Consider the following 23,049-nt stretch of genomic DNA (forward strand, 5'->3'; position numbering starts at 1 on the left):
GATGCTGGTTGGAAGTATGTGGCTGGCTTAGGAGCTGAAGGCGAAAGCAGATCTCAATTAATCTGGAAGCCATGTTCCTTATGCACCCACCTTCCAAGGCGTGTCCCATAGAAATGTCTCTCCCCACTCCTGTACACTACATAAATGTTGGACTGAAAGAGAGTTAATTTATCAAGGTTTCTAGTGAACGTATTGTCGTGGGGAGAATAAATGAAGCCAATTGGTTTCCACGCCTAACTACAGTACAGAAAGTGTGGCTAGAGGCTGATGACCAGTCTAGAAATCAAGTCCTATAAGGAAGTGGTTGGAAGAGTGGAGCATGTTTAGCACAGAGATGACATTGTTAAATATCTGGAGGGCTGACATGGTGGAGCAGATCCTGCTCCGGAACACACACAAAGCCAGTGGGTGGCAAGGTGACTTTGGCTCTCAGCACCTGGATTGCATCTCTCCTGCTGCTCAAGCCTCTCTGCAGCTTCTGCTGATGTATGTTAAAGCATGCCTGCTATTTGCAATTCACACAACTAGCAGCATGTTTGGCGTTGCATCGCCAGGCAGAAAAACTAGGTGAGGTTACTTATCACCCTGGATGTAGAACTGTATTGAACCAAGACACTTTGGCTAGGTGCTAATAAATTTGGGCTTTATTACAATACACACACACACAAAAAAAAACTCCACTATTGCATTTCAATAGGAGGAAGGCAACACTTCAAGAATCTCCTTTCAAGAGATGCTTTCAAGCAATTTAGGGGAACCTGTGGCCCTCTATATGGTACTGGACCCCGATTTCCCTTATTTCTGATTGTTTGCTGGGGCTGACGGCAGTTAAGTGGTCTGGAAGCATCCAGGGAGCTACTGGCTCCTGACACGGGCAGGTGCTTTTTCCTTTTTCCCGCACTCTGGAAGCCAAGGGTGCTCACCCTCTGTTCCTGCATGGCACCTTGCTGCACCCATCTAGACCTGGAGACCATGTTGAATAATCGCCCTCCTCTGCCCCAAAGCACATTTGTTTTATGAACCATGGCAGGTGGGTGAGGCTACCCACCTGTCAATCGTCTGATGTCGTCGTGACATCATATGATTGACTGGTGGGATTGTCCTGCCTACTTGGTGAAAGTTTTCACTGGAAACCAGCTGCTTAAAGCGGGGGGGGGGGGGGAGAGGTGGGAGTCAGCCTTGCTCCAGGGAAGAAGAACCTGAAGCTCACTTCAAGCTCCTTACTGCTCCTTTGTAGCCGCTTGGGTGCCTGTCTCACATTTGATGGCAGGTGAGTGGCAGGTGGGCATGGCTTCAAGGAATGGTGTTGCAAGGCTAAATCTGGCCTGCAGGGTAGGGGTTCCCCACCCCTGCCTTAAGGTGACCCTAAATTCTGAGGAGCTCGGTAAAGAGCTGCCAAAAACGCCGACGCACAGCCAAACAGGAGTTCTGTCTTTTGGAGCTGCAGAAGCGGAAGTTGTAGACCGGACAGCAGACGAGAAGCTGGAGAGGGGGGCTTTTCTAAGCCTCTGCTGTGATCAGGTCTCTGGTGACCTGGAAGGCACCAACAAGGGCCCCCAGCTGAATCTTCTCACTTGTCCCTGCAGCCAGGCGGTGCCTGAAAAAGAGAGGATGGAGGATGAGTCTTCCTACCAGTCAGTTGTATTTTTAAAGCAGCAGACAGATGTACAAGAAAATAGGTGGATGCTAAAGCAGCTTTTGGTTGGAGGGGGAGCTGGTTAACGACAAGCCTGTTAATAGCAGCTCATCCAGGACCTTGCCAATTCGTACCCCATATGAGCCTTCACCCAGCAGACCAGGCAATCTTGGCTTTCATTACAGTGAGGAAGAGAGCATGCAGGGTTCTAACCCTTATGGGGCAGGGAAAATATTTAACAAATGCAACTTTATCCCAGTCTTCCAGAAACTGCCCACAGCTAATGTTGCATGGTTATATATACCTCTTAAGTTTACAAATGGAAAACAGTTAATTGGTGCTTTAAGTTTAAGTGAGCTATGCCTATTTTACCCTAAAACACTTTATTAAAAAGAAAGAAAGGAACGGAGTTCTGGGCTTGGGGAAAATGAGTTTAGGGCTTTGAACACTAAGGGGAATGTATGCAATATTCTGGGTCACTGCTCAAGAGCAGCTATCCCCACCCCCGCCTGCCGGAGACGACGGTTTTATGGTCCAGTGACACTCACTCAACATCCGCCATCTTGATCAGCAACTGGATTCGTACAGATGATGGGAAGTCAACTGTAGAGCAAAAGAAAAGGCCATCACTGACATTTTCCAAAAGGCAACAATCCCTGTTATTCTACCACAATGATCATGGAAGACATGCTTGTCAATTACAACCTTGCAAAGAAGCTTGCAAAAGTCACTAGCCTGCAAAGTTGTTCTCTAGCCTGCTGAGAGCTGGCAGAAGATGGCCGTATTTCTGTGCTGGACTTGGAAGAATGGTGGTGGGGGGTTTCCCCCATCTAGGTGGCCTCTTGTTTTCTATGTTGCGTGTTCAGGGCCCGGTCTTATTCAACATCTTTATCAACGACTTGGATGATGGACTCAAGGGCATCCTGATCAAATTTGCAGATGACACCAAACTGGGAGGGGTGGCTAACACCCCAGAGGACAGGATCACACTTCAAAACGACCTTGACAGATTAGAGAACTGGGCCAAAACAAACAAGATGAATTTTAACAGGGAGAAATGTAAAGTATTGCACTTGGGCCAAAAAAATGAGAGGCACAAATACAAGATGGGTGACACCTGGCTTGAGAGCAGTACATGTGAAAAGGATCTAGGAGTCTTGGTTGACCACAAACTTGACATGAGCCAACAGTGTGACGCGGCAGCTAAAAAAGCCAATGCAGTTCTGGGCTGCATCAATAGGAGTATAGCATCTAGATCAAGGGAAGTAATAGTGCCGCTGTATTCTGCTCTGGTCAGACCTCACCTGGAGTACTGTGTCCAGTTCTGGGCACCACAGTTCAAGAAGGACACTGACAAACTGGAACGTGTCCAGAGGAGGGCAACCAAAATGGTCAAAGGCCTGGAAACGATGCCTTATGAGGAACGGCTAAGGGAGCTGGGCATGTTTAGCCTGGAGAAGAGGAGGTTAAGGGGTGATATGATAGCCATGTTCAAATATATAAAAGGATGTCACATAGAGGAGGGAGAAAGGTTGTTTTCTGCTGCTCCAGAGAAGCGGACACGGAGCAATGGTTCCAAACTACAAGAAAGAAGATTCCACTTAAACATTAGGAAGAACTTCCTGACAGTAAGAGCTGTTCGACAGTGGAATTTGCTGCCAGGGAGTGTGGTGGAGTCTCCTTCTTTGGAGGTCTTTAAGCAGAGGCTTGACAACCATATGTCAGGAGTGCTCTGATGGTGTTTCCTGCTTGGCAGGGGGTTGGACTCCATGGCCCTTGTGGTCTCTTCCAACTCTATGATTCATTCACCACCCCATTCACTTGCCTGCGAGCTATTATTTGCCACCTATAGCTACTAGGCTAGTGGTTAAACATAAGGCTGATTTATTGGTGATCATAATTTAAATCTCATACAGGAGAATGCAGGCCTGCGAATATGGCTTTCAACGCTCAGTTATTTGATTTCTTTCTCACTTTGATATACTGCTTTTTTCTCTCTCCAAGGAGCTCAAGGTGGGTGTACATGCATCTTCCCCACTTTGTATTTTACCCTCACAACAGCCCTGGGAGGTAGGCTAGGCTGAGAGGCAGTGACTGGCCCAAGGTCACTCAGTGAGCTTCAATGCCTCAGTGGGGATTCGAACCCTGGTCTCCCAGCTCCTAGTCAAACACACTAACCCAGAGCTTTCCCAACTTTTCATGTTGGTGACACGCTTTTTAGACATATATCATTTCGTGACACAGTAATTCAGTTTTACTAGTAAACCAGAGGTTAAACCAACCCCTTTCCAGCCCTGGGAGAAGTGCAGGGAGCGTTCACACAACACACCTACACACTGCAGCTGACACACAAATGTGTTGCGACACAGTTTAGAAAACTCTGTGAGCTTTGCACCACAAGGGTTCCAAGTTCTCATTTAAGACCACTTTGCTGGGAAAAGGTGCTACCTTCTTAAGGTCTCTCTCTGCTAAATGCTGGACCTGCACACACATGCAGAAACACAGTCACAGACACAGGTCTGTGTCTCCCTTTTATCAGGATCTACAGTGACAGTACCACAACAGAGCTACTGGGCATGCTCAGCAGTCATGGTTTCAGAACTCTGAACCACTCGGCTTTCTTGGATCAGCCTCTCTGATCTGTGTCAGAACACAGAGAAAGCCTCCAACCCCCAAGCAGTTTTTTTCTTTTTTTACCTCTGTGGACAAACAAGTGGATTTCTGTCAGGATGTCCTGAAGAGCTAAACCCTTCAACGTTTTCAGCTCCATGATATCTGGGCAGAGTGTCAAGGTGAGGTACTGTAAGGGTAGGAGTCATCAACAAAGCAGTAGCTCACCTGAAGCAGGTGAAGTTAACCCTTTATTCAAGGAAACAACACAGCTCAGGTTTAGAGGTCTCAGCAACTCTTTCTAGGTCTTCCACTGATGAAGCATTTGCGAGGATTGAAGGTCCTTGCTTTCCCAGTGTCCACTAAGACTCCTCCTCTCCAGGGTCTTTCCCAAGGTCTCGGGCAGCGTCTGCGCACAACTAACTTCTGCTCTGCCAGTTTCATTTCTCTTAGTTCTTTGAGACCAGAGGGGAGACGAGCTGCTTGCAGCAGGAGTGGGGAGGCCCTATGGCTTCTTCAGCAGCCTGCCTCCACTCTGCCTCTGCCACCCTCCACCTCAGCCTCAGAGTCTGAACTGCTCTCTGCCTCAGCTTCTCCCTGTTCACTAAACTCTGTTGCCTCTTCAGCTTCTAACATCTCCCAGTCTGCTGCTGCTTCTCCCTCTGATCTCTCATCGTCCCAATCCCCTGGCCCTCAGCCTTCTTCCCTAGGGGGTTCCCCGGCTGCTGTCTCTCACCACTCCTCTGCAACCTGCAAGTCCACGACGGGTACATTCTGTAGAACGGATGCAATTCCCTACCTGAATCCCTGCTTACTGAACTGGAGTACCCACGGAAAACCCAGATCTGAAAGCCCCCAAGGGGGGACCAGTGCAGCTGGAGAAGGAAAGGGCAGACAAACACAACAGCCGACATCAGGAATATTTATGCCCAGTGCTTTGCAGGTGGATTTCCACTCGGCATGGGGTTCAAAGGATACTGCGATAGGCAGTGGTGAAATCTTGGTTCAGCATCCAATCAAGGATGTTGGCAATGTCAGACTTGAGCGGCTGCCCCGTGCAGGTGTAGACTGTCTCCTCAGTCACCTTTCCAAAGGCCATGGATGTGCTCTGGCAGGGAAAGAGAAGAGAAACCATTGTGCAGCAAAGGAACTAAGGTATTGACACCAGCAACCAAAGCTGATTCAGCCTCTGCTTTAAGACAAGGGCAGGGGAAGCTGTGGCCCTCCAGAAGCTTCTGCACTCCAGTTCCCACCATTCCTGAACACTGACAGCTAAGGAGAAACTGCTGGATCAGGCCAATGACCCATCTAGTCCAGCATCCTGTTCTCATGGTGGCCAACCAGATGCCTGGGGGGAATCCTCAAGCAGGAGTCAAACACAAGAGGCAGCTCCCCTCCTGGGGCTTCAGAATCATTTACTGCCTCCAACTATGGAGGTGTGTTAGTTAGGTGGGCTAGTGAATCTGTGTCAATACAAAATGCTGTTAAGAATTAGGAGGAATCTGGCAACTCCAGTTGAGAGAGAGGGAAGGAGGGAGCTAGATGCTACTTGGGAGGGTGGGGAGAGGCACCAACCGGGTGCTTCATCCAAGGGGTGAAGGAGGAAGCAGGTGGCTGCAGATGAAGCCATGGCTCTAGAAAGAAACGATGAGCCTCTACTACAGGCTGCTGCAAAACAGAAGAGGCTGCTGCAAAGATGCAGAGGGGTTGCAGGGCAGGCACTGAGCTGCAAACCCTCAGGGCCATTTTCACCTTTCGCTGACTCCTCTTCACATACTGTCACAGGACAGTGTGTATTTTGAATTCAGAAAGCCATAAAGGGTTGAATTAAGTAGGAACATAGAAAACTCTTTTAACCATCCATAACACTGCTCCATCGAGCTCAGTATCATCTCCATTGACTGCTAGCTGCTCTGCAGGCTTTTCAGACATGGAGTCTTTCCCATTCTAAACTTGGAGAGGCCACACACTGAACCTGGGACCTTTTGCATGGAAAGCAGGTGCTCTAACAATAAGCGAAGGTCCTCTACCTCCAAATTCCATTGCTGGGGACAAACAATAGGAGGGGGACGCACAGCACAGCCATTGTCTTCACATCCTCCTTTAGTCTGGTCACTGGGTGAAAACACACCAGGAGTTGGCAAACCTTTGGCTCGATCCAGCAAGACTCGTTCTTGTGAGAGTAGGGAACTGATCTGATAGCTGGCTCTTTACAGAAATCCGAAGCCATACGTACCTGTAAGATGTTCAGAGACCTGCGCATATCACCATTGGAAAGCGTCACCAGGGCTTTCATCCCATCATCGCTTACATCAACTCTGAAAGACAAAAAAAGGAAAGAATAAATCAGGGGGAAGGGAACCGTTTCCAGCCTGAGGGCCACAATGCTTTCTGGGCAACCTTCTGAGGGCCACATGCAGGTGGTGGGCAGGGCCAAAGGCAAAGGCAGAAGGAGCAAGCGATGTAGTGGGAGAGCTGAAAAAAATGCCAAGGTATTTCACTTCTGGCAACCAAGGCACCCCTTCGGTTTCAGATAGTAGATGAGTCTAAAAATCATGGGACAGAAATTTTCACTGCCCTCTAGTGGCTATTACTCATTTACCATAAGTAATGTATTTAGCGTTAACTCCTAGGAGGCTTAGATAAGAGGCTTAGTGTGATCACAATCGACTATACATCTCCAGAGTTAATGCTTAATACATTACTTCTGGCAAATGAGCCACCATGGCAGATAGAGGGTCATGAAAATTTGTGTCCCAGGCTTTTTAGACTCATCTATTCATGTACTATCTGAAACCAAAGTGGCACATTGGTTGCCAGATGTACTTTTCCCCCAGCCCACTAATGTGAATTCTACCTTTGTAATTTCTACAAACACACCAGCTGGGCAAGCGAGAGGCATTATCAAGAGTTCAAGGACACATTCCAGACAGGCAAAAACTCTCAAGGAGGTATGGGAAGGGGCATGGCTGCAGAGGCAGGTATGGTCGGCAGTGTGTGTGTGGAGTCTCAAGGGTCAGAGAATGAAAGGGCTTTCTGGTCCCCACCAATCTCGCAGTTCCTCAAAACTCAATCAGTACACAGGAGATATAGGAGCTGTAATCAAGTACTCTAGGGCTGATATTCCCAATGCTAGATCGACAGTTCCAACATTTGCACAAATTGGAGGAAGACGGTTGCCAGGCGCAGTCAAAGGGGAAGAGCCACGATGCCCCCCCAGCTGCGCTTTTTTACTCACCCCTCCTCCTCGATGACGTGCTGCAGCCGAGGAACCATGAGCTCAGGAGTCAGGGGCCCAAAGCGGAATCTGGTGCACCTGGACTGCAGGGCTGGGATGATCTTGGAGAGGTAGTTGCAGATTAGGCAAAACCTGGTGTTCTCGGTGAACTTCTCTATCACTGGAGAGGTGGTGCAAAGGAGTGGGAAGAGAGATGAGCTCATGTGAGGCTGAAGCAGGGACAGAGGCCTACTGAATGCAGTTAAGGCTGAGAACATAGGAAGCTGCCTTACACCAAAGTCAGACCACTGGTCCATCTAGCTCAGTACTGTCTACACGGAGTGGCAGTGGCTCTCCAGGGTTCAAGATGGGATGTTTCCAGCCCTACCTGGAGACACCATTGGGGACTGAACCTGGGACCTTCTGCATGCAAAGGATGCTCTACCCCTGCACTGCTGCCCTTCCCCATTGCTGCTTAGTTGCGATTCCCATCATTCTTGACTGCTGGTCGTGGCAACTGGGGCAGACAGGAGTTGGCATACAACTTCTGGAGGGTCGCAGGTTCCTCATCCCTTTCCCTCCAACCGGCTTGTTTGCATGTTACACTGAACACAGGTGCTCCACGTTTAGGAGAACCCTACACTACTGGCAGAGGCTCTTCAGGGGGCCAAGCAGGAGCCTCTCTCAGTGCAACCTCGAGATGCTGCAGATACAGCCTTAGGAACTGCTACCCTCATGGGCTCGCTGTACCTGCAACACTATTACTCCCCCCAGCACAAGGTAAACTTACCACGCCTGAGGGCATTCTGGGCATCCTGCGTCATGGCATCTGCTTCATCCAGAATCACCAGCTTAAAGCCTTTCCTAGCAGGAGGGAAGGAGAAGATGACTGACGTTTGACACAGAACTTCAAGCAAACCACAAAGACACAGATGCAACCCATCTTCAAGAAACAAAGGTGGAGTCAAGCCTGGCAAAGAGGTTTTTCTATGGATACACCTCAGCTTTCAAGCAACATCTTTTGAACAGCCCTGGCTAAACCTTCAGCAGGCGACTGGGACAATGACTCCAGGCTACGGCTGAAAGTGACAAGCTTAGGTGACAATGTGGCAAGGTTAAGTTAAAAAACACGGCACAGGGTATGCAAAATGTCGCCTTTCAGAATCTTTCTGTGACAGACCTGGAGACCAAAGACTCAGGTTGGGGTGTAAGACAGGAGGGGCCAACGTGGTGTTTCACAGATCTTCGTGGACTACAAATCCCATCATCCCTGGCCACGGACCAAGACGACTAAGACTGATGGGTGTTGTAGTCCAGCAAGCAATGCAGAGCATCACATTGGTTGCCCTGGCCTTGAAGATTAGCCCAGGAGTAGCCAATCTAGTTCCCTCCAGATGCTGCTTAACTCCAGTTCCCATCAGCCCCAGTCAGCATAGCTAATGCTCAAGGATGACCAGACTGGAAACATCTGGAGGGCACCACGTTGGCGACCACTGGATTAGCTTATTCGAGTCTTTTCAGGGCAAGGAATGGGTTTTTCTACTTTGCTGTTATAATTGAAAGATGAACTAGAGCCCTTTTAAGAAGTATTCTCTGTATTGGGTTATACAGCCATGCTTCAACGTTCTTCTTTGTAAAAGTTCACATTAATGTTATTTCTATCAACTGTGCAAGTAATTTTACGAGGTACAGTGGTGCCCCGCAAGACGAATGCCTCGCAAGACGAAAAACTCGCTAGACGAAAGAGTTTTCCGTCTTTTGAGGTGCTTCGCAAGACGAATTTCCCTATGGGCTTGCTTCGAAACGTCTTGCGAGTTCTTGCAAGTTTTTTCCCTCCTCCCCTCCTTTTTCTAAGTCGCTAAGCCGCTAATAGCCGCTAAGCCGCTAATAGCGCTAATCCCCTAAGCCGCTAATAGCCGTGCTTCGCAAGACGAAAAAACCACAAGACGAAGAGACTCGCGGAACGGATGAATTTCGTCTTGCGAGGCACCACTGTATTAGGGAGGGAGGGGCTTATTATGAAGCCTGGTCTGTCCCGGTTTTAAGATGGGACAGGGCTAAGCTTTTGAATGGAAAATCCTTAAAAACCAGTCTGGAAGCACCCAGTTAAAAGCATTACTTACAAATTGGTCTGAGTATGTTTTTCTGTTCAGTTCCACCAGGAAGCAACAGAATACCAACCCACATCACTCCCAGGGGACCTATTCTATGTTCAATTGAAGCGCATGGTGGCAAGGAGCCCTATGTGCTGGCTGTTAAGGCTGTGGGTGGATCGACCACACTATTTCAAAAGGGGTTTTTTTTTGAGGGGGGGGGGAGAGAACTTTCAGGGAGGGTCCTGGGCACTTACTTAAAGATGCTCCTCGTGCTGGCAAAGTTCAGGATAGGCCCTCGGACAATGTCAATTCCCCTGTCGTCTGAAGCATTGAGCTGAAAAGCAAGGAAAGTGGGATTTAACAAACTAGAAGTAAGGATAAAGGGAGGAGGCGGGCAGGAGGAGGCTGTTTTATTATCATATCAAAACAATTAAATAGATGTGAGCACCATATAGACACCATTGAAACTAACTACTAAACAGCAGGGCTCTCGTCCAATTAACGAAATCTTTGCGGATTTAAAATCCTATGAGCGTTAGTCAACTGGTTTGTAGGCAAGAAAAAAACAACAGTGGTTCTAAAGCAAAAAACAACAACCCATCATTTGTTTTCAGATGATGCAGGTATGCAGCAATTCTTTCATGGAGGGTGGGTGACATTTCTGTTTTTGCATTTTAGTTCAGGGTATCCCAATGTGGTCTGTATTGACCGCCTCACCCCCCAACCCAGGATTAATGGGAAGGTGTAGGTGGGTGAATAAAGACCGGGGGCGGTGGCGTGTCAAAAAGGGCCTGGGGACAGAGAGGAGTTTGTAAGGTACAGTGTGAGAAATATAATTAGGAGCTATGAGTCTCCGAAATAAAGGGCATGTCCCTCCCTTGTCACCAAGAAACTTCCATATCTAATAATTCCACAATTCAATAGTATTCTCAGAACATGCTGTTTTATTGTTTTTCCACCTTCTTTTTCACATTTTGTGATTCTTAGTAATGATGACTGATGATTAATAAATGTTTTTAATATATATAGATATATATTTCTTAACTTTATTGCATTTACATTCCTAAGAATTTTGGCTGGGGTCAATGACAACTTTATAAACTCATCAAAGGGTCAATGAACTCAGAAGTTTGGGAAACCCCGTTTCAGTTAAGGAAAGTGCTATTTTAAAATCAGTTAATTAGTGCAGCTCTGCTATAAAGGATTTCCTCTTGCCAGAAAAGATGGAGAGATTTGACCTGTTTTTTCTCTTACACTCTCCTATCCTGTAGTTCAGATACAAGTATTTTAAAAATTTGCTTCAGCAATGTATATACCACTTAACACAGTATGTTGTCAGCACTCCTATTTCCTTTTTACCAAAATGTACAGAAGAAAAGAAAAGAAAAGAAAAGAAGACTCTTGCTCCCAGGTCACACAGAGCTTTAAGTCAAAACCAGCACTATGCATAGAGCTCAGAGACAAACAGGCACCTAGTGAAGCTGGTCCAAGAGCTTAAGTTATTCCACCACCTCTCCCGTGTAGGTTTCTCATTATAAACTCTGACTTTCCATCCCATTTTCTATGACAGGAATGTCAGCAGCATACCTTACAGCAGTGCTTTTTTCCTGGGGGGGATGCAGGGGTACGCATACCCCTAAACATTTTGTGAATCTAGGTTTGGCTTCATTGAGGGGCAGTATTTCAATATGAGTAGGAAAATGAGAGTACCCCTAAACATTTTTTTTAAAAGAAAAAAGCACTGCCTTACAGGTTTGTTGGAAGATGAGCAACAAAGAAAAGTATTGTCACTCCTGAGTAGTGGGATAGGGCAGGTCTAACAAAATATAAACCGTGCAGCGTGATTTCTTCACTTCCTCTGCACAGAGAATGGGCACAAGAGTCTAGAGAAGATGATGAGCTCTTTCGGTTACCTTACCTCGAGGACCATTGAGCCAAATGCTTTGTCTTTGTAAAGCTGTTTAGCACAGGCCAAAATGGTGGAAGTCTTGCCAGTCCCTGGAGGTCCATAGAGAAGAAGATGAGGCAGTCGATCTTCACTGATGAACTTCTGAACTGGTAGGAGAGGTGAAAGGACATTTCTGATGCTCAAGGTAACAATTTAAGAATTTAATTTTTACAAGTTGATAGGCATGACACAAAAGGCAAAAGGGACGGGGAGGGAAGAAATAAGCAGGTTCCAACCTTTAAATCAAGTTAAAATTACCAAACGACCAGATGGTGAAAGGCCAAACAGCTGTTGGTACAAGTCACTCCACTCTCCCTCCTTTTGGCTAGGAGAGCAAAAGCTTCTGCTTTATTTTATTAATGGAGCTTGTTGCATCATCTGCAATCAAAACTGTGGTTGTACCTTAACTGCAGCTTGTTTGAAATAAACGAAGTTCAAACCATGTGTTATCAAGCTGACTTGTTCAAACGAAACATCACTGAGAAACGAAACATCACTGAGATATGATTAATGGGTAAGTCAGATCTCTTGGTGGCCATGCCAAAGGATGAGACGCTTGCAAAGGCTCATTCCTGTCACAATAAACTGTGGTTTGTTGTGATGTCCAAAGGCAACAAATGCATTTGTCAATGCACTGCAAATAAGGAATACGGATATTACATGCTTTTTCACAGCTTATGACCCTTCATCTATGCCATATAGTCCTCTTCCTTTCTTGTCATCACACTTGTTATCACAAGGTGTATCACAAGCTAAACAGCCCTTCCTTCCTTTGTTACTTTTTGAGACAGCTTGACTTGGGGAGGCTCACTATCAGGAAAACCTGCTTTAAAAATAAACTATGTGTTTCCCAAAGGCTTTGAGATGATATATAAAAGCACTGGAAATATTTGATACTTACTGGTACTCAGAATGTCCTGATGAGAAATCAGATCACTCAGCGTCTGAGGTCGGTATTTTTCTACCCTGCCAGTAAAAGACAGAATGCAGATGAAATCCTGTCCAGCGGCGTAGCGTGGGTTGTCAGCACCCGGGGCAAGGCAAGTAATTTGCGCCCCCTAACCCGGGGCAAGGCAATAATAATAATAATAATAATAATAATAATAATAATAATTTATTATTTATCCCCCGCCCATCTGGCTGGGCCTCCCCAGCCACTCTGGGCGGCTTCCATAGAAAGCAAAAATACAATAAAATATCACACGTTAAAAACTTCCCTGAACAGGGCTGCCTTAAGATATCTTCTGAATGTCAGGTAGTAATTTGCGCCCCCTAACCCGGGGCAAGGCAAGTAATTTGCGCCCCCTAACACAGGGCAAGGCAAGTAATTTGCGCCCCTAACCCCTAACCTGCCGCCGCTGCTAGCTTCTTCTTGCTGCTGCCTGGGCTGGGGTATTTACGGTAAGGTAGCCACGGCGGCAGAGGGTCCGTGTCAGGTGATCTGAGGCGAGTTGCCGCTGGCGCTGCCGCCCAAACGACGCCGCTTGCCCAGAGGAGGAGGAGGGCAGAGAGGCGAGGAAAATGCAACATGGCCCAGCAGCTGCAGCAGCAGCAGCGGCGGCGGCAGCGCTGTGTGGAGGGGCTGCCTGGCGCGTCCTCCGCGGCCCTGACGCGTGGGGACCGCGGCGAGCCGCTGCCTGCCAGACGCCTTCAGCCCGGACATGCGCACAGCTCGTCGGTTCCGCGAGACATGGGGCTCTGCTACAGCCTGCGCCCGAGGCTCTTCGGCGACTCCGGAGGCGGCGAGCACCCCCCCCAGATGTTGCGCCCGGTGCGGCCGGCCCCCCCTGCACCCCCCACACTACGCCACTGATCCTGTCTACATGTGGTGTAGGCTTGATCTACACATACAGGAGAACATGATAAGGGATTTGCTGGATCAGACCGAAGGCTTATCTAGTTCAGCATCCTGTTCTCACAGTGGCCAGGTAGAGGTCCCATGGGATGCCCCCAAGGGCAACAACTCTCCCTACAACTAGCGATTCCCAGCAAATGGAATTCAGGGGCATACTGCCTTTAACAGTGGCCTTGCCAGAATGAAGGGGCCACAGAGTGATAGAATCCAGGACTGCTCAACTTCGGATTTCAAGTTAAGTTTGGAGGTGAGGGTTGTCTCGTTATGTGGGTGGGGATAGAAATCTTATAAGACGCACACACTGAAAACAGACATGGGAAACCTGTGGGCTTCCAGGTGTGGCTGGACTCTCATCAGTCCCAGGCAGCGTGGCCAGTCGTCAGGAATGATGGGAGTTCTAGTCCAACCACATCCAGAGGGCCAAAGGTACCCCATACCTGACGACGAGAACTGCCTAAGAGCTCAAAGGCTGCCTTGCTTGCTTACCACTTTCTACTCACCCCAGCAGAGAATGGCCCTGCACAGACCTCCCAAACAAGAATCCCCACCCCAGACGCTTACCGCCATATCAAAATGGGTCATTTTATCCCTTGAGGCTGGCACTTACCCCCTCATTCTTTGGCACTGCGCATATGCCTTTACTACCTTTCGACAGAAGATCCCAAGTGTGGGACCGAAACGAATCCTACAATATATGGCTGCAGTTATTATGTCTTCACACAACACAGGAATACACTTTTTTATTCTTGTTGTTATTATGACCACCACCATCACCAGGAAGAGGGGGTGGTGGAAAGAGAGCACCCTGCATTACTGTCAACTTTTCCCTTTTCTTGCGAGGAATCCTATTCGGAATAAGGGAATTTCCCTTAAAAAAAAGGGAAACGTTGACAGCTATGGCACCGTGCTCATTGCTTCCCTGAGCTCCGTGGATGAAGATGCAGCGGAACGAATGAAGAGAACAGCAAGGTGAGCGAGGAGAACACTCTGCACATGCTCTGGGACACTCTCGGCATGATTTACACAGAACACCCCCAAGGGGAAAATCCTAGCTTGGGAAACAGGTTCCGGAGCGGAGTCCTGGCGCAGAATATAAGCCCCCTGCCCTCCGGAAAAGAAACTGTGGGAGTGGGGGGGGGACTAATGGCCCCCATCACGCAGCCTCCTAGCAACAACAGCACACTCCCCGCCCGCCCTTCATCGATTGATAGCGCTATACCAGGGCAAGTTCGCGTTCCTCCCGGCCACCGTCCTCCCCGCAGGCGCCGCCGCCGCGCGCTCCATGCCGAACCTTCGCGCCGCTTCACTTCGCCGGCGCCAAAGCGGCCCAACCTCGCCTCTCGCGAGATGTGTGATTTAAAACGAACAGCAGCAGCAGCAGCACGCGAGACTTCCGCGCCGAGGTATCTGCGGCTACGGCTGCCGGGCTGCCTCCCTCCCTCCCTCCGTGTTGCTAAGGCGCCTCTGCTGCTTCTGGTAACTAAGGGGCGGGGCCTTGCTGCAACCTCGCGAGGAGAGAGAGCGAGCGAGCAGGCGCCTCCCAGCGAAAACTCCTCTCCCATCTCTGTGGCTCTTCTGAGGCTGCTTCGCGGATGGGCACACGCACGTGTCACCCCCCCCCAAGCATTTATAATTCCTGGTTAATACATCTGCTTTTTGTCCAGTTTTTGTGTGTTTGGCACCACTAAGAGTGGATGCAGCTACTGTATATTTATTTTGAAAAAACCTGGCAAGCTAGCAAAAAACGACAACCCACTCTTCTAAACATCATCTCTTGCTTCGTTTTGTTTTTGTGTGTTTGGCACAATAAGTATAGTTAAGGACATTTTATTGGTAATTACTTATTTTTTTTAAAAATGGTGGGGGTGGGGAGTAGCTACCACAAATGCTGTGAAAAGTCATCTGCTTTGTTCTGGTTTTGTGCTTCGCGGCGAATTTAATGGTAAATAATTTATCTCGAGAGCTGGGTCTTTGGGAATCGTGCTTTAATTTTTCCCTCCCTTTTCCTGTTACTGAAGATTAATAACACTCAGCTACACGCCAATGTTTGTTTGTTTTAACATATAGGGACCATAATTTTATTCAGGAATATGTTTTGTTTGGTGCTTGATTGTTGTTATAACTCTTAAGACCTGGATAATATTTTAATTCTACCCCCCCGCCCCCAGTTACTCAACATTGATAAAACACACACGCACCAATGATTTCCCCCCTTTAATATAGGAACATCACCTTTATTTAATAATAAAAAGGTACTATCTTTTAATCATCCTGTTTTACCTATTTTCACCCCATTTCTCCCTCCCCCCCATGTAAAGAAGCTACTACAAATGCTATTAACATTACCCGATTTGTTTTGATTTTGCATTTTGACAATATGATGATAAATATATCTCTTAAGATCTGGGCTTTGGAACAATGCTTTAATTCCCCCCCCCATTACTCAAGAATAATAAAACACATACCCTCTCATTATTTTTTTAAATATATGAATGTTACTTTCATTTTAGAATACAACAGTGTTTCCAGGCAACCTGTTTATCTGAATTTTCATTCTCTTACCTATTTTATCTCATTCATCCTTTTTTATTGTTTAAAGGTACTATTAAAATGATCTGCTGTTTTCTGTTTTTCTGTCACACAACTTAATGGTAAACATATCTCTTAGGTCTGGGTTTTGGCAGAATGCTTTAATTTTTGCCTTCTCCCTAATACTCAGGATTAAATTGTAAGGCATATACATACCCCAATTATTTTTTACAATATAGAAAAGTTACTTTTATTTCAGGATGTAAGGGGGCTTCCTGGTGACTTGGTTACTAAGTATTCTTCGTGATTTTTTTGAAGTTAGATTAGACGACACTGGCTAATTAGTGAGCCTTGATTCTGATTTGTTTGTGGGGAGGTTATATGACGTTTCGCTTATCGCAAAAAAGTTTTATCTTTAGTGGAGAGGATTTGTTGCCCAAGAACTCCCAAACAATTATAATTGCAGAACTGGAATTTACTTGTACAGAATGTGATTGAATCCCATCCAAAAATAGGTTCAGAAAAGGGCAATCAAGATGATCAAAGGGATGGAGCAACTCCCTTATGATTAAAGGTTGCAGTGTTTGGCACTTGCTAGTTTAGAGAGAAATAACGAGTAGCAGGTGACATGATGGAAGTTTATCTATGGAGAAAGTGGATAGTGAAAACTTTCTCTCTTTCATAACATTAGAACTCACAGGCATTCCAAAGAAACTGAATGTTGGAAGATACAAGAAAGTACTTCTTCATGCAGCACATAGTTAAACTATGGAAATTGTTCCCACAGGAGGCAGGGAAGGCCAACAGCCTACATGGCTTTCAAAGAGAATCAGACAAATTCATTGAGAGGGTTATCAATGGCTACTGTATGTTTCCGAATAACAGTTGCTGGAAACCACAGGAGGGGCACAGCTCTGTGAGGGGTAAACTACAGTTCCCAGGATTCTTTAATGTGGGTGGTGCTGTGGTCTAAATCACTGAGCCTCTTGGGCTTGCTGATCAGAAGGTTGGCGGTTGGAATCCCTGCGATGGGTTCAGCTCCCATTGCTCTGTCCCAGCTCCTGACAACCTAGCAGTTCAAAAGCACGCCAATGCAAGTACCGTAGATAAATAGGTACTGCTGTGGTGGGAAGGTAAATGGCGTTTCCGTCCGCTCTGGTTTCTATCACGGTGTTCCATTGCGCCAGAAGCAGTTTTGTCATGCTGACCACATGACCCGGAAAAGCTGTCTGTGGATGAACACCAGCTTCCTTGGCCTGAGCACCACACCCCATAGTCACCTTTGACTGGACTTAACCGTCCAGGGTCCATTACCTCCTCCTCCCTTTTTTACCTTTATGTGGCACTGTTTGTTGTTTAGTCATGTCCGACTCTTTGTAACCCCATGGACCAGAGCATGCCAGGCATTCTTGTCTTCCACTGCCTCCCACAGTTTGGTCAGACTCATGCTGGTAGCTTCGAGAACACTGTCCAACCATCTCGTCCTCTGCCGTCCCCTTCTCCTTGTGCCCTCCATCTTTCCCAACATCAGGGTCTTTTCCAGAGAGTCTTCTCTTCTCATGAGGTTGCCAAAGTATTGGAGCCTCAGCTTCAGGATCTGTCCTTCCAGTGAGCACTCAGGGCTAATTTCCTTAAGAATGGGTAGGTTTATCTTCTTGCAGTCCATGGGACTCTCAAGAGTCTCCTCCAGCACCATAATTCAAAAGCATCAATTCTTTGGCCATTAGCCTTCTTTATGGTCCAGCTCTCACTTCCATACATCACTACTGGGAAAACCATGGCTTTAAGTATATGGACCTTTGTTGGCAGGGTGATGTCTCTGCTTTTTAAGATGCTGTCTAGGTTTGTCATATAACACAGTAATTTCTTTAGGGCTTTCCGCAAACATAGCTTGACAGTTTGACTCCGGCATATTATGATTCTTTCCTTATGACCAAAGTTTCTCTGCTGATGAGAAATGTGCCACGAAGGAACAAGACATGCTAGCAGCTCTCTTAAATGTACCAGGTGGTTTCAGGGCTCCCCAGCCCTGCTATAGATAAGAGATGTGTCAGGGTGAGGGCAAGAGTATCACTTTTCTTGGCCGCAAGTGGCCTGTTTTGCTTGCTACCTAATTTGCGGGCGGGGGAGGGGGGACGACGACAAAACCTTCTTTGATATGCAGTGATGCAGGACTTTGGAGGCAGAAGTCTGTAGTCCCACACAGGTTTGGTGTCTTTAAGTGAAGCCCGCTTGGGAAGTGCTTTGCTCAGCAAGTGATAACACTTATATCTGTGCATGAATTTCTGCAGATCAAAATGCTGATTTTTGCAGATCAAAATGATCTCCAAAGTGCAGAAGCAAAGCAGACTGCTTTTATTAGTCTGCATCAGATTCCCCCCACCCCCAGTATTATTGTGCAGCTTTCTCACGCACATATAATCACAATCAGATCAATTGGTTCATTGGGGTTAAGCTTCCAAGAAAAAAAAAGTGTGTATTGTACCTGGACAGTTTGATCCCACATTCAGTTATATCTAAGGACTTCAGGTCAGGAGCATCCCAGGCCTGGCAAGTACAGAGCCCAAAGCTGAGAGCTAGGGGTAGTCCCTGGTGATGTCACAGTGGCGGGCCCTGGTGATTCTCCCTTTGTGCTCCCTCCCACTACTGAGTCCTGGAGACGGAGGTTAATTGGGAGTGGGGGGAGGAAGGAACCGAGGAGGGCAGACTCCACACTCTGATAGTCTAGGCAATAATTTGCAGCTAGCTTCTACCAGAAGTGCTGGGGCTTAAAACCTTCCTGGACACTATATTGTTTGGCCAGGAAGACCTTTGTCAAATAGTCTGAAGATCTGTGCATCTGAAAGCATACATTCTGCAAAGCTGGTTTCTATAGGATCAGGCCATCGGTCCATCTAGCTCAGTATTGTCTGTAGCAGGAGTGGGGATGTTTCCGTACCTCAAAAACATTTTTTTAGAGTTGGAAAAGTTTTGGGAAAGAGCATTCAAAAGGATCAAGGGGATGGAGCAACTCCAGGAAAGGTTGCAGCATTTGGGACCTTTTAGTTTAGAAAAAGGGCGACTAAGAGGTGACATACAATTATACAATTATGCATGGCATAAAGTGGATAGAGAAAACTTTTCCTCCATCACTCATAACACTAGAACTCGTGGGCATCCCAATTAAACTGAATGTTGGAAGACTGGGTCAGAAAACAGGAAGCACTTCTTCCTGCTGTGCAGAGTTAAAGGATGGAACTCGCTCAAGAAGGAGGCAAAGCCAACTCGATCAGGGTTTGTTTCCGCCCTCCCGCTCACTGCTGTGTTCTAGGACTCAGCTATACAGCTGCAAATAAAACGTTTTAAATGTGTTGTAAAGTGCAATCTACAAATGTGACACTAGATGGTGACAGTGAGCTATGCCAAATTTGACATATTTTTCAAAACTTTTTAAAATATATATATATATATATATAAAGAGCATTTTCACAGCCTTTTTTCATGTGTGTGTAGATTCCACCGTAGCATAGGGCAATACTGAGACATAGGAGATGCAGACACACCTCCTTGACAGGTTGTAAGCAGGAAGGCAAGCATATGAGGGCTGGGTGAGGACAGGATGAAGTTGGTGGAATGGTGCTCCATTTGGTGCAATGGAAACCACCTCCACTGGGTCACTAGGTCACTATGTTTTCTGGGTTTCAGATGGACTTTCACTCTTTTCAGTACCTGGAGATGGCAGAACGCCTGAGACATTCTGCATGCAAAGCAGGTGCTTAACCACCTGAGCTACAGCCTCTCCTCCCATAAATCACATGCAGCTTATGCCATCCTACCATTAAGCAGAGTGAGGCAATCCACTCAGGCAGCTGATGTTGGATGTCACGAGGAGGCAGCAAATTATTAGTTATTTCATTTATTGTTGGTAGCTTTTTCGCTTCCAGGAACAGATGCGTGTGTGGGATCTTCTGCCTTCGGTGCCAGAACAAGCTGGCTGTCCTTGGCACTGTGCACCTTGGCACTTCGTTGTTTTGCCTAAGACATCCAAATGCCAAGGACTGGCAAAGCTCAGCCAGAGATCACCTGCTTTGAATGCAATGCAGAATGTCCAGTTTTGATGCCTGGCATCCCCAGGTAGGGCTTTCATTGCAAGCTGTATTCTACTGAGTCAGAACATCGGTCCATCTACCACAATATTGCCTGCGCTGGCTGGCAGTGGCTTTCCAAGCTGTCAGAGAGAGTTCTTTCCTAGGCCCACCCGGAGATGCTTCTTGAGGATTGGACCTGGGAACTTGCACATGCAAAGCAGATGCTCTCCCGCTGAGCTATGGCCCTTCCCCAAAGTAGCATTGCCCTTTTAAAGCAAGTGATGTTGAGACAGAGAACACAGAGAGATGCCTTGTACCAAGTAAGAACATAAGAAGAACCCTGCTGGATCAAGCCAATAGCCCATCTAGTCCAGCATCCTGTTCTCTCAGTAGCCAACCAGATGTCCCACTGGGGAATCCTGCAAGCAGAACCTGAGCGCAACAGCACTGCCCACCTGTGATTTCCAGTATGCCCACATGCATCAGCAAGGCATGATTTAGAAACACTTTTCTGCATGGAAATGCTTCCCCCCCCCTTTTTAAAAAAATGCTTTTTACTGATTTTCCAAAACAAAGATAAATAAAGCATATACTCTTACATTGAACAATTTTGTGTCTACTTATTTACCATGCGCATTATCGCACCCGGACTTCCCTCCCTACATCGGCTTTCACAATTAACATCCTCTCTTACCGATTCTTATTTACACTCTATCCACGTCACAAGATTTATATTAACCCTGCTACAGTCTTTAAGCTTCTACAATTATTCCGTATGTACTCAACAAATTTACTCCACTCCTCTTCAAACTTTGTTACTTTTTGGTTCCGAATCTTATAGGTCATTTTCGCCAATTCTATGTATTCAAACATTTTTGTCTGCCACTCCATTAAAGTTGGGATTTCCTGGGTTTTCCATTTTTGAGCCACTAGAATCTTACTGGTGGTTGTGGCGTACATAAATAATTTATGGTTCTCTTTTCTTAATTCATCCCCTATTATCCCTAGCAAAAAAGCCTCCGGTTTCTTTGGGAAAGTATATTTAAAAAGTTTTTTCATTTTGTTATAAATCATGTCCCAGAATTTTTTCATTTTTTCACATGTGGATGTCTGTCCCTAATGGGATGTCTATCCGGAGAGAACTTCCATGCATTACAGCTGAAAACCCCCTAATGCAGTGGAGGGAGGTCCATTTGGGCACGTGGGACACCACCCCAGCCTGCCCTCAGCCAGCTCTCACCTGCCTGCCTTCTTGCTTACAACCAGTCTAGGCGGGCAGCCCTGCCTGTCAGCTTGCTCCTCCTCCTCCTCAGTCTCCGTGTTGCCCTTGTAGAACTCAGCAGTGAGGAAGAAGGGGACAAAACTAGCATCAGTTGGCTCCACCTGTCACTGGATCTGCCTGCTGTTGACTTCCCTGCATTCTTCTGTAAATGGGTACCAGTCACAGCTGCTTCTGTTTTCAGCAGATGCTGACCACATATTCCCTCACCTGTAAAAACAAAAAGTTTAAAAGACAGACTTGGTTTGATAAGGAATGTCAGAATAGCAAAAAATGCCTAGCTAGGGAACTTAGAAAATGGAAGTTAAAACAGGATAAGCACAATTTTGCTCTACAATCTGAGGTAGCCCAATTACGATACAATTATAAATTATTACTTAAAAGCAAGAAACAAATATATTATGAACAACAGTGGAAAGCATTGGGAGACGCAGCACTTCAAAAGGACTCACGGAAATTTTGGCATCTGGTTGCCCAAGGTACAAATGGGCTGGGCTACTTGTTAGAAGCATCTGTCCAAGGAAAGGTTTAGGTGACATATTTTACAGGAATATATGGCCCCTGTCCTGACTCACCCCCACAAATTTACTCAGTTATTAGAACTGCCAGAATGGCCAGACGTCATGCCCAATCAGATTAAGAGGCTAATCGCAAGCCAACTAGCTAATAAAGCTCCAGGAGAAGACATGATCCCAATGGAGATCTATAAGATAAGACCTGATTTCTGGTCACCCATTTTTGCAAAATTGTTTCATATTCCCTCACCTGTGATCCCCAACCACTGGTATTCAAAGGCAGAATGCTCCTGGCTGTGGAGGCATAGGATGGCAGCAGCTTTCAGGATTGAAGTCAGGTGTCTCTCCCAGCACAACCCAGAGAGCCTGGGGATTGGACCTGGGACAGTCTATGTGCAAAGCAGGTGTTCCACCATCCTACAGACCTTCGCCAACCCAATATAAGAACAGAGAAATGGGGGGGGGGGCGCACACGAAGGTACTACACACCAGGTCTACACCACTGGGAAGCGGCTCCTCAGAGTTTCAGCTAATGGTCTTTCCCAACTTTTGCTGGAGATGCTGGGGAATTGGATCTGGGCAGTGGCGTAGCGTGGGGGGTGCAGGGGGGGCCGGCCGCACCGGGCACAACATCTGGGGGTTAGGGTTAGGGGGCGCAAATCCACGGGTTAGGGGGTGCAAATTACTTGCCTTGTCCCGGGTGCTGACAACGCACGCTAAGCCAATGGATCTGGGACCTTCTATAGATGAAGTTTGTGCTCTATGCCTGAGCTGTGGTTGGTTCCACTTTTGTATTTCTTCCCAGATGTGTCGACTAGCTGGACGGGCCAGGTGGAAAGGTGGGACAAGGGAAGGCAAACAACCCCAATTGCAGGTTCAATCACCAACACCTGGGGGTTGGTTTTTTTTTTTTTTAAAGAGATAGAGGGATACCTTGGCTTTTCCATCCATATCAACGGATAAAACTTCCTTTCAAGAAGGCAGACCTTTGGTCCACGTCTCCTTAGAAACCGCCCAACCGCCCTCCCGCCTACAAAACAATAACCAAGGTGACAGTGTGGTGTAGTGGTTAGAGCGCCAGACTGGGAGACCAGGGTTCAAATCCCCACGCAACCATGAAGATCGCGGGCTGCCCTTGAGCCAGTCACGGCCTCTCTCAGCCTAACCTGCCTTTCAGGGTTGTTGGGCGGATGAAAGTGTGTGTGGGCAGAGGGAAGAATCACACGCGCCGCCTTGAGCTCCATGGAGATAAAAGATGAGCTATAGATGCAGGGAAAAAAGCCACACACCTAAGTAA

At 47.0% G+C, this 23,049-nt stretch overlaps 1 protein-coding gene across 3 annotated transcripts; it reads right to left on the reverse strand.

The window, feature by feature from the left end:
• Window positions 1-622: 622 nt before the first annotated feature.
• On the reverse strand, window positions 623-14,713 carry RFC5 (replication factor C subunit 5). Of its 3 annotated transcripts, none has more exons than XM_079956995.1 (11): window positions 14,582-14,713; window positions 12,409-12,473; window positions 11,478-11,614; window positions 9,814-9,893; window positions 8,254-8,327; window positions 7,485-7,644; window positions 6,483-6,564; window positions 5,225-5,354; window positions 4,334-4,411; window positions 2,185-2,239; window positions 623-1,597 (listed from the first exon to the last, which is right to left on the reverse strand). In XM_079956995.1, the coding sequence occupies exons 1-11, from the start codon at window positions 14,644-14,646 to the stop codon at window positions 1,501-1,503; spliced, it is 1,023 nt and encodes a 340-aa protein (XP_079813121.1). In that variant the 5' UTR covers window positions 14,647-14,713; the 3' UTR covers window positions 623-1,500. The 3 variants fall into 3 exon arrangements, with proteins under 3 accessions (XP_079813121.1, XP_079813122.1, XP_079813120.1); XM_079956996.1 differs by having other exon boundaries at window positions 11,478-11,609; window positions 14,582-14,633; XM_079956994.1 differs by lacking the exon at window positions 14,582-14,713 and adding an exon at window positions 13,970-14,542.
• Window positions 14,714-23,049: the final 8,336 nt, after the last annotated feature.

The sequence above is a fragment of the Podarcis cretensis genome, assembly GCF_951804945.1.
Source record: "Podarcis cretensis genome assembly, chromosome: 16".
NCBI classification, from domain to species: Eukaryota; Metazoa; Chordata; class Lepidosauria; order Squamata; family Lacertidae; genus Podarcis; species Podarcis cretensis.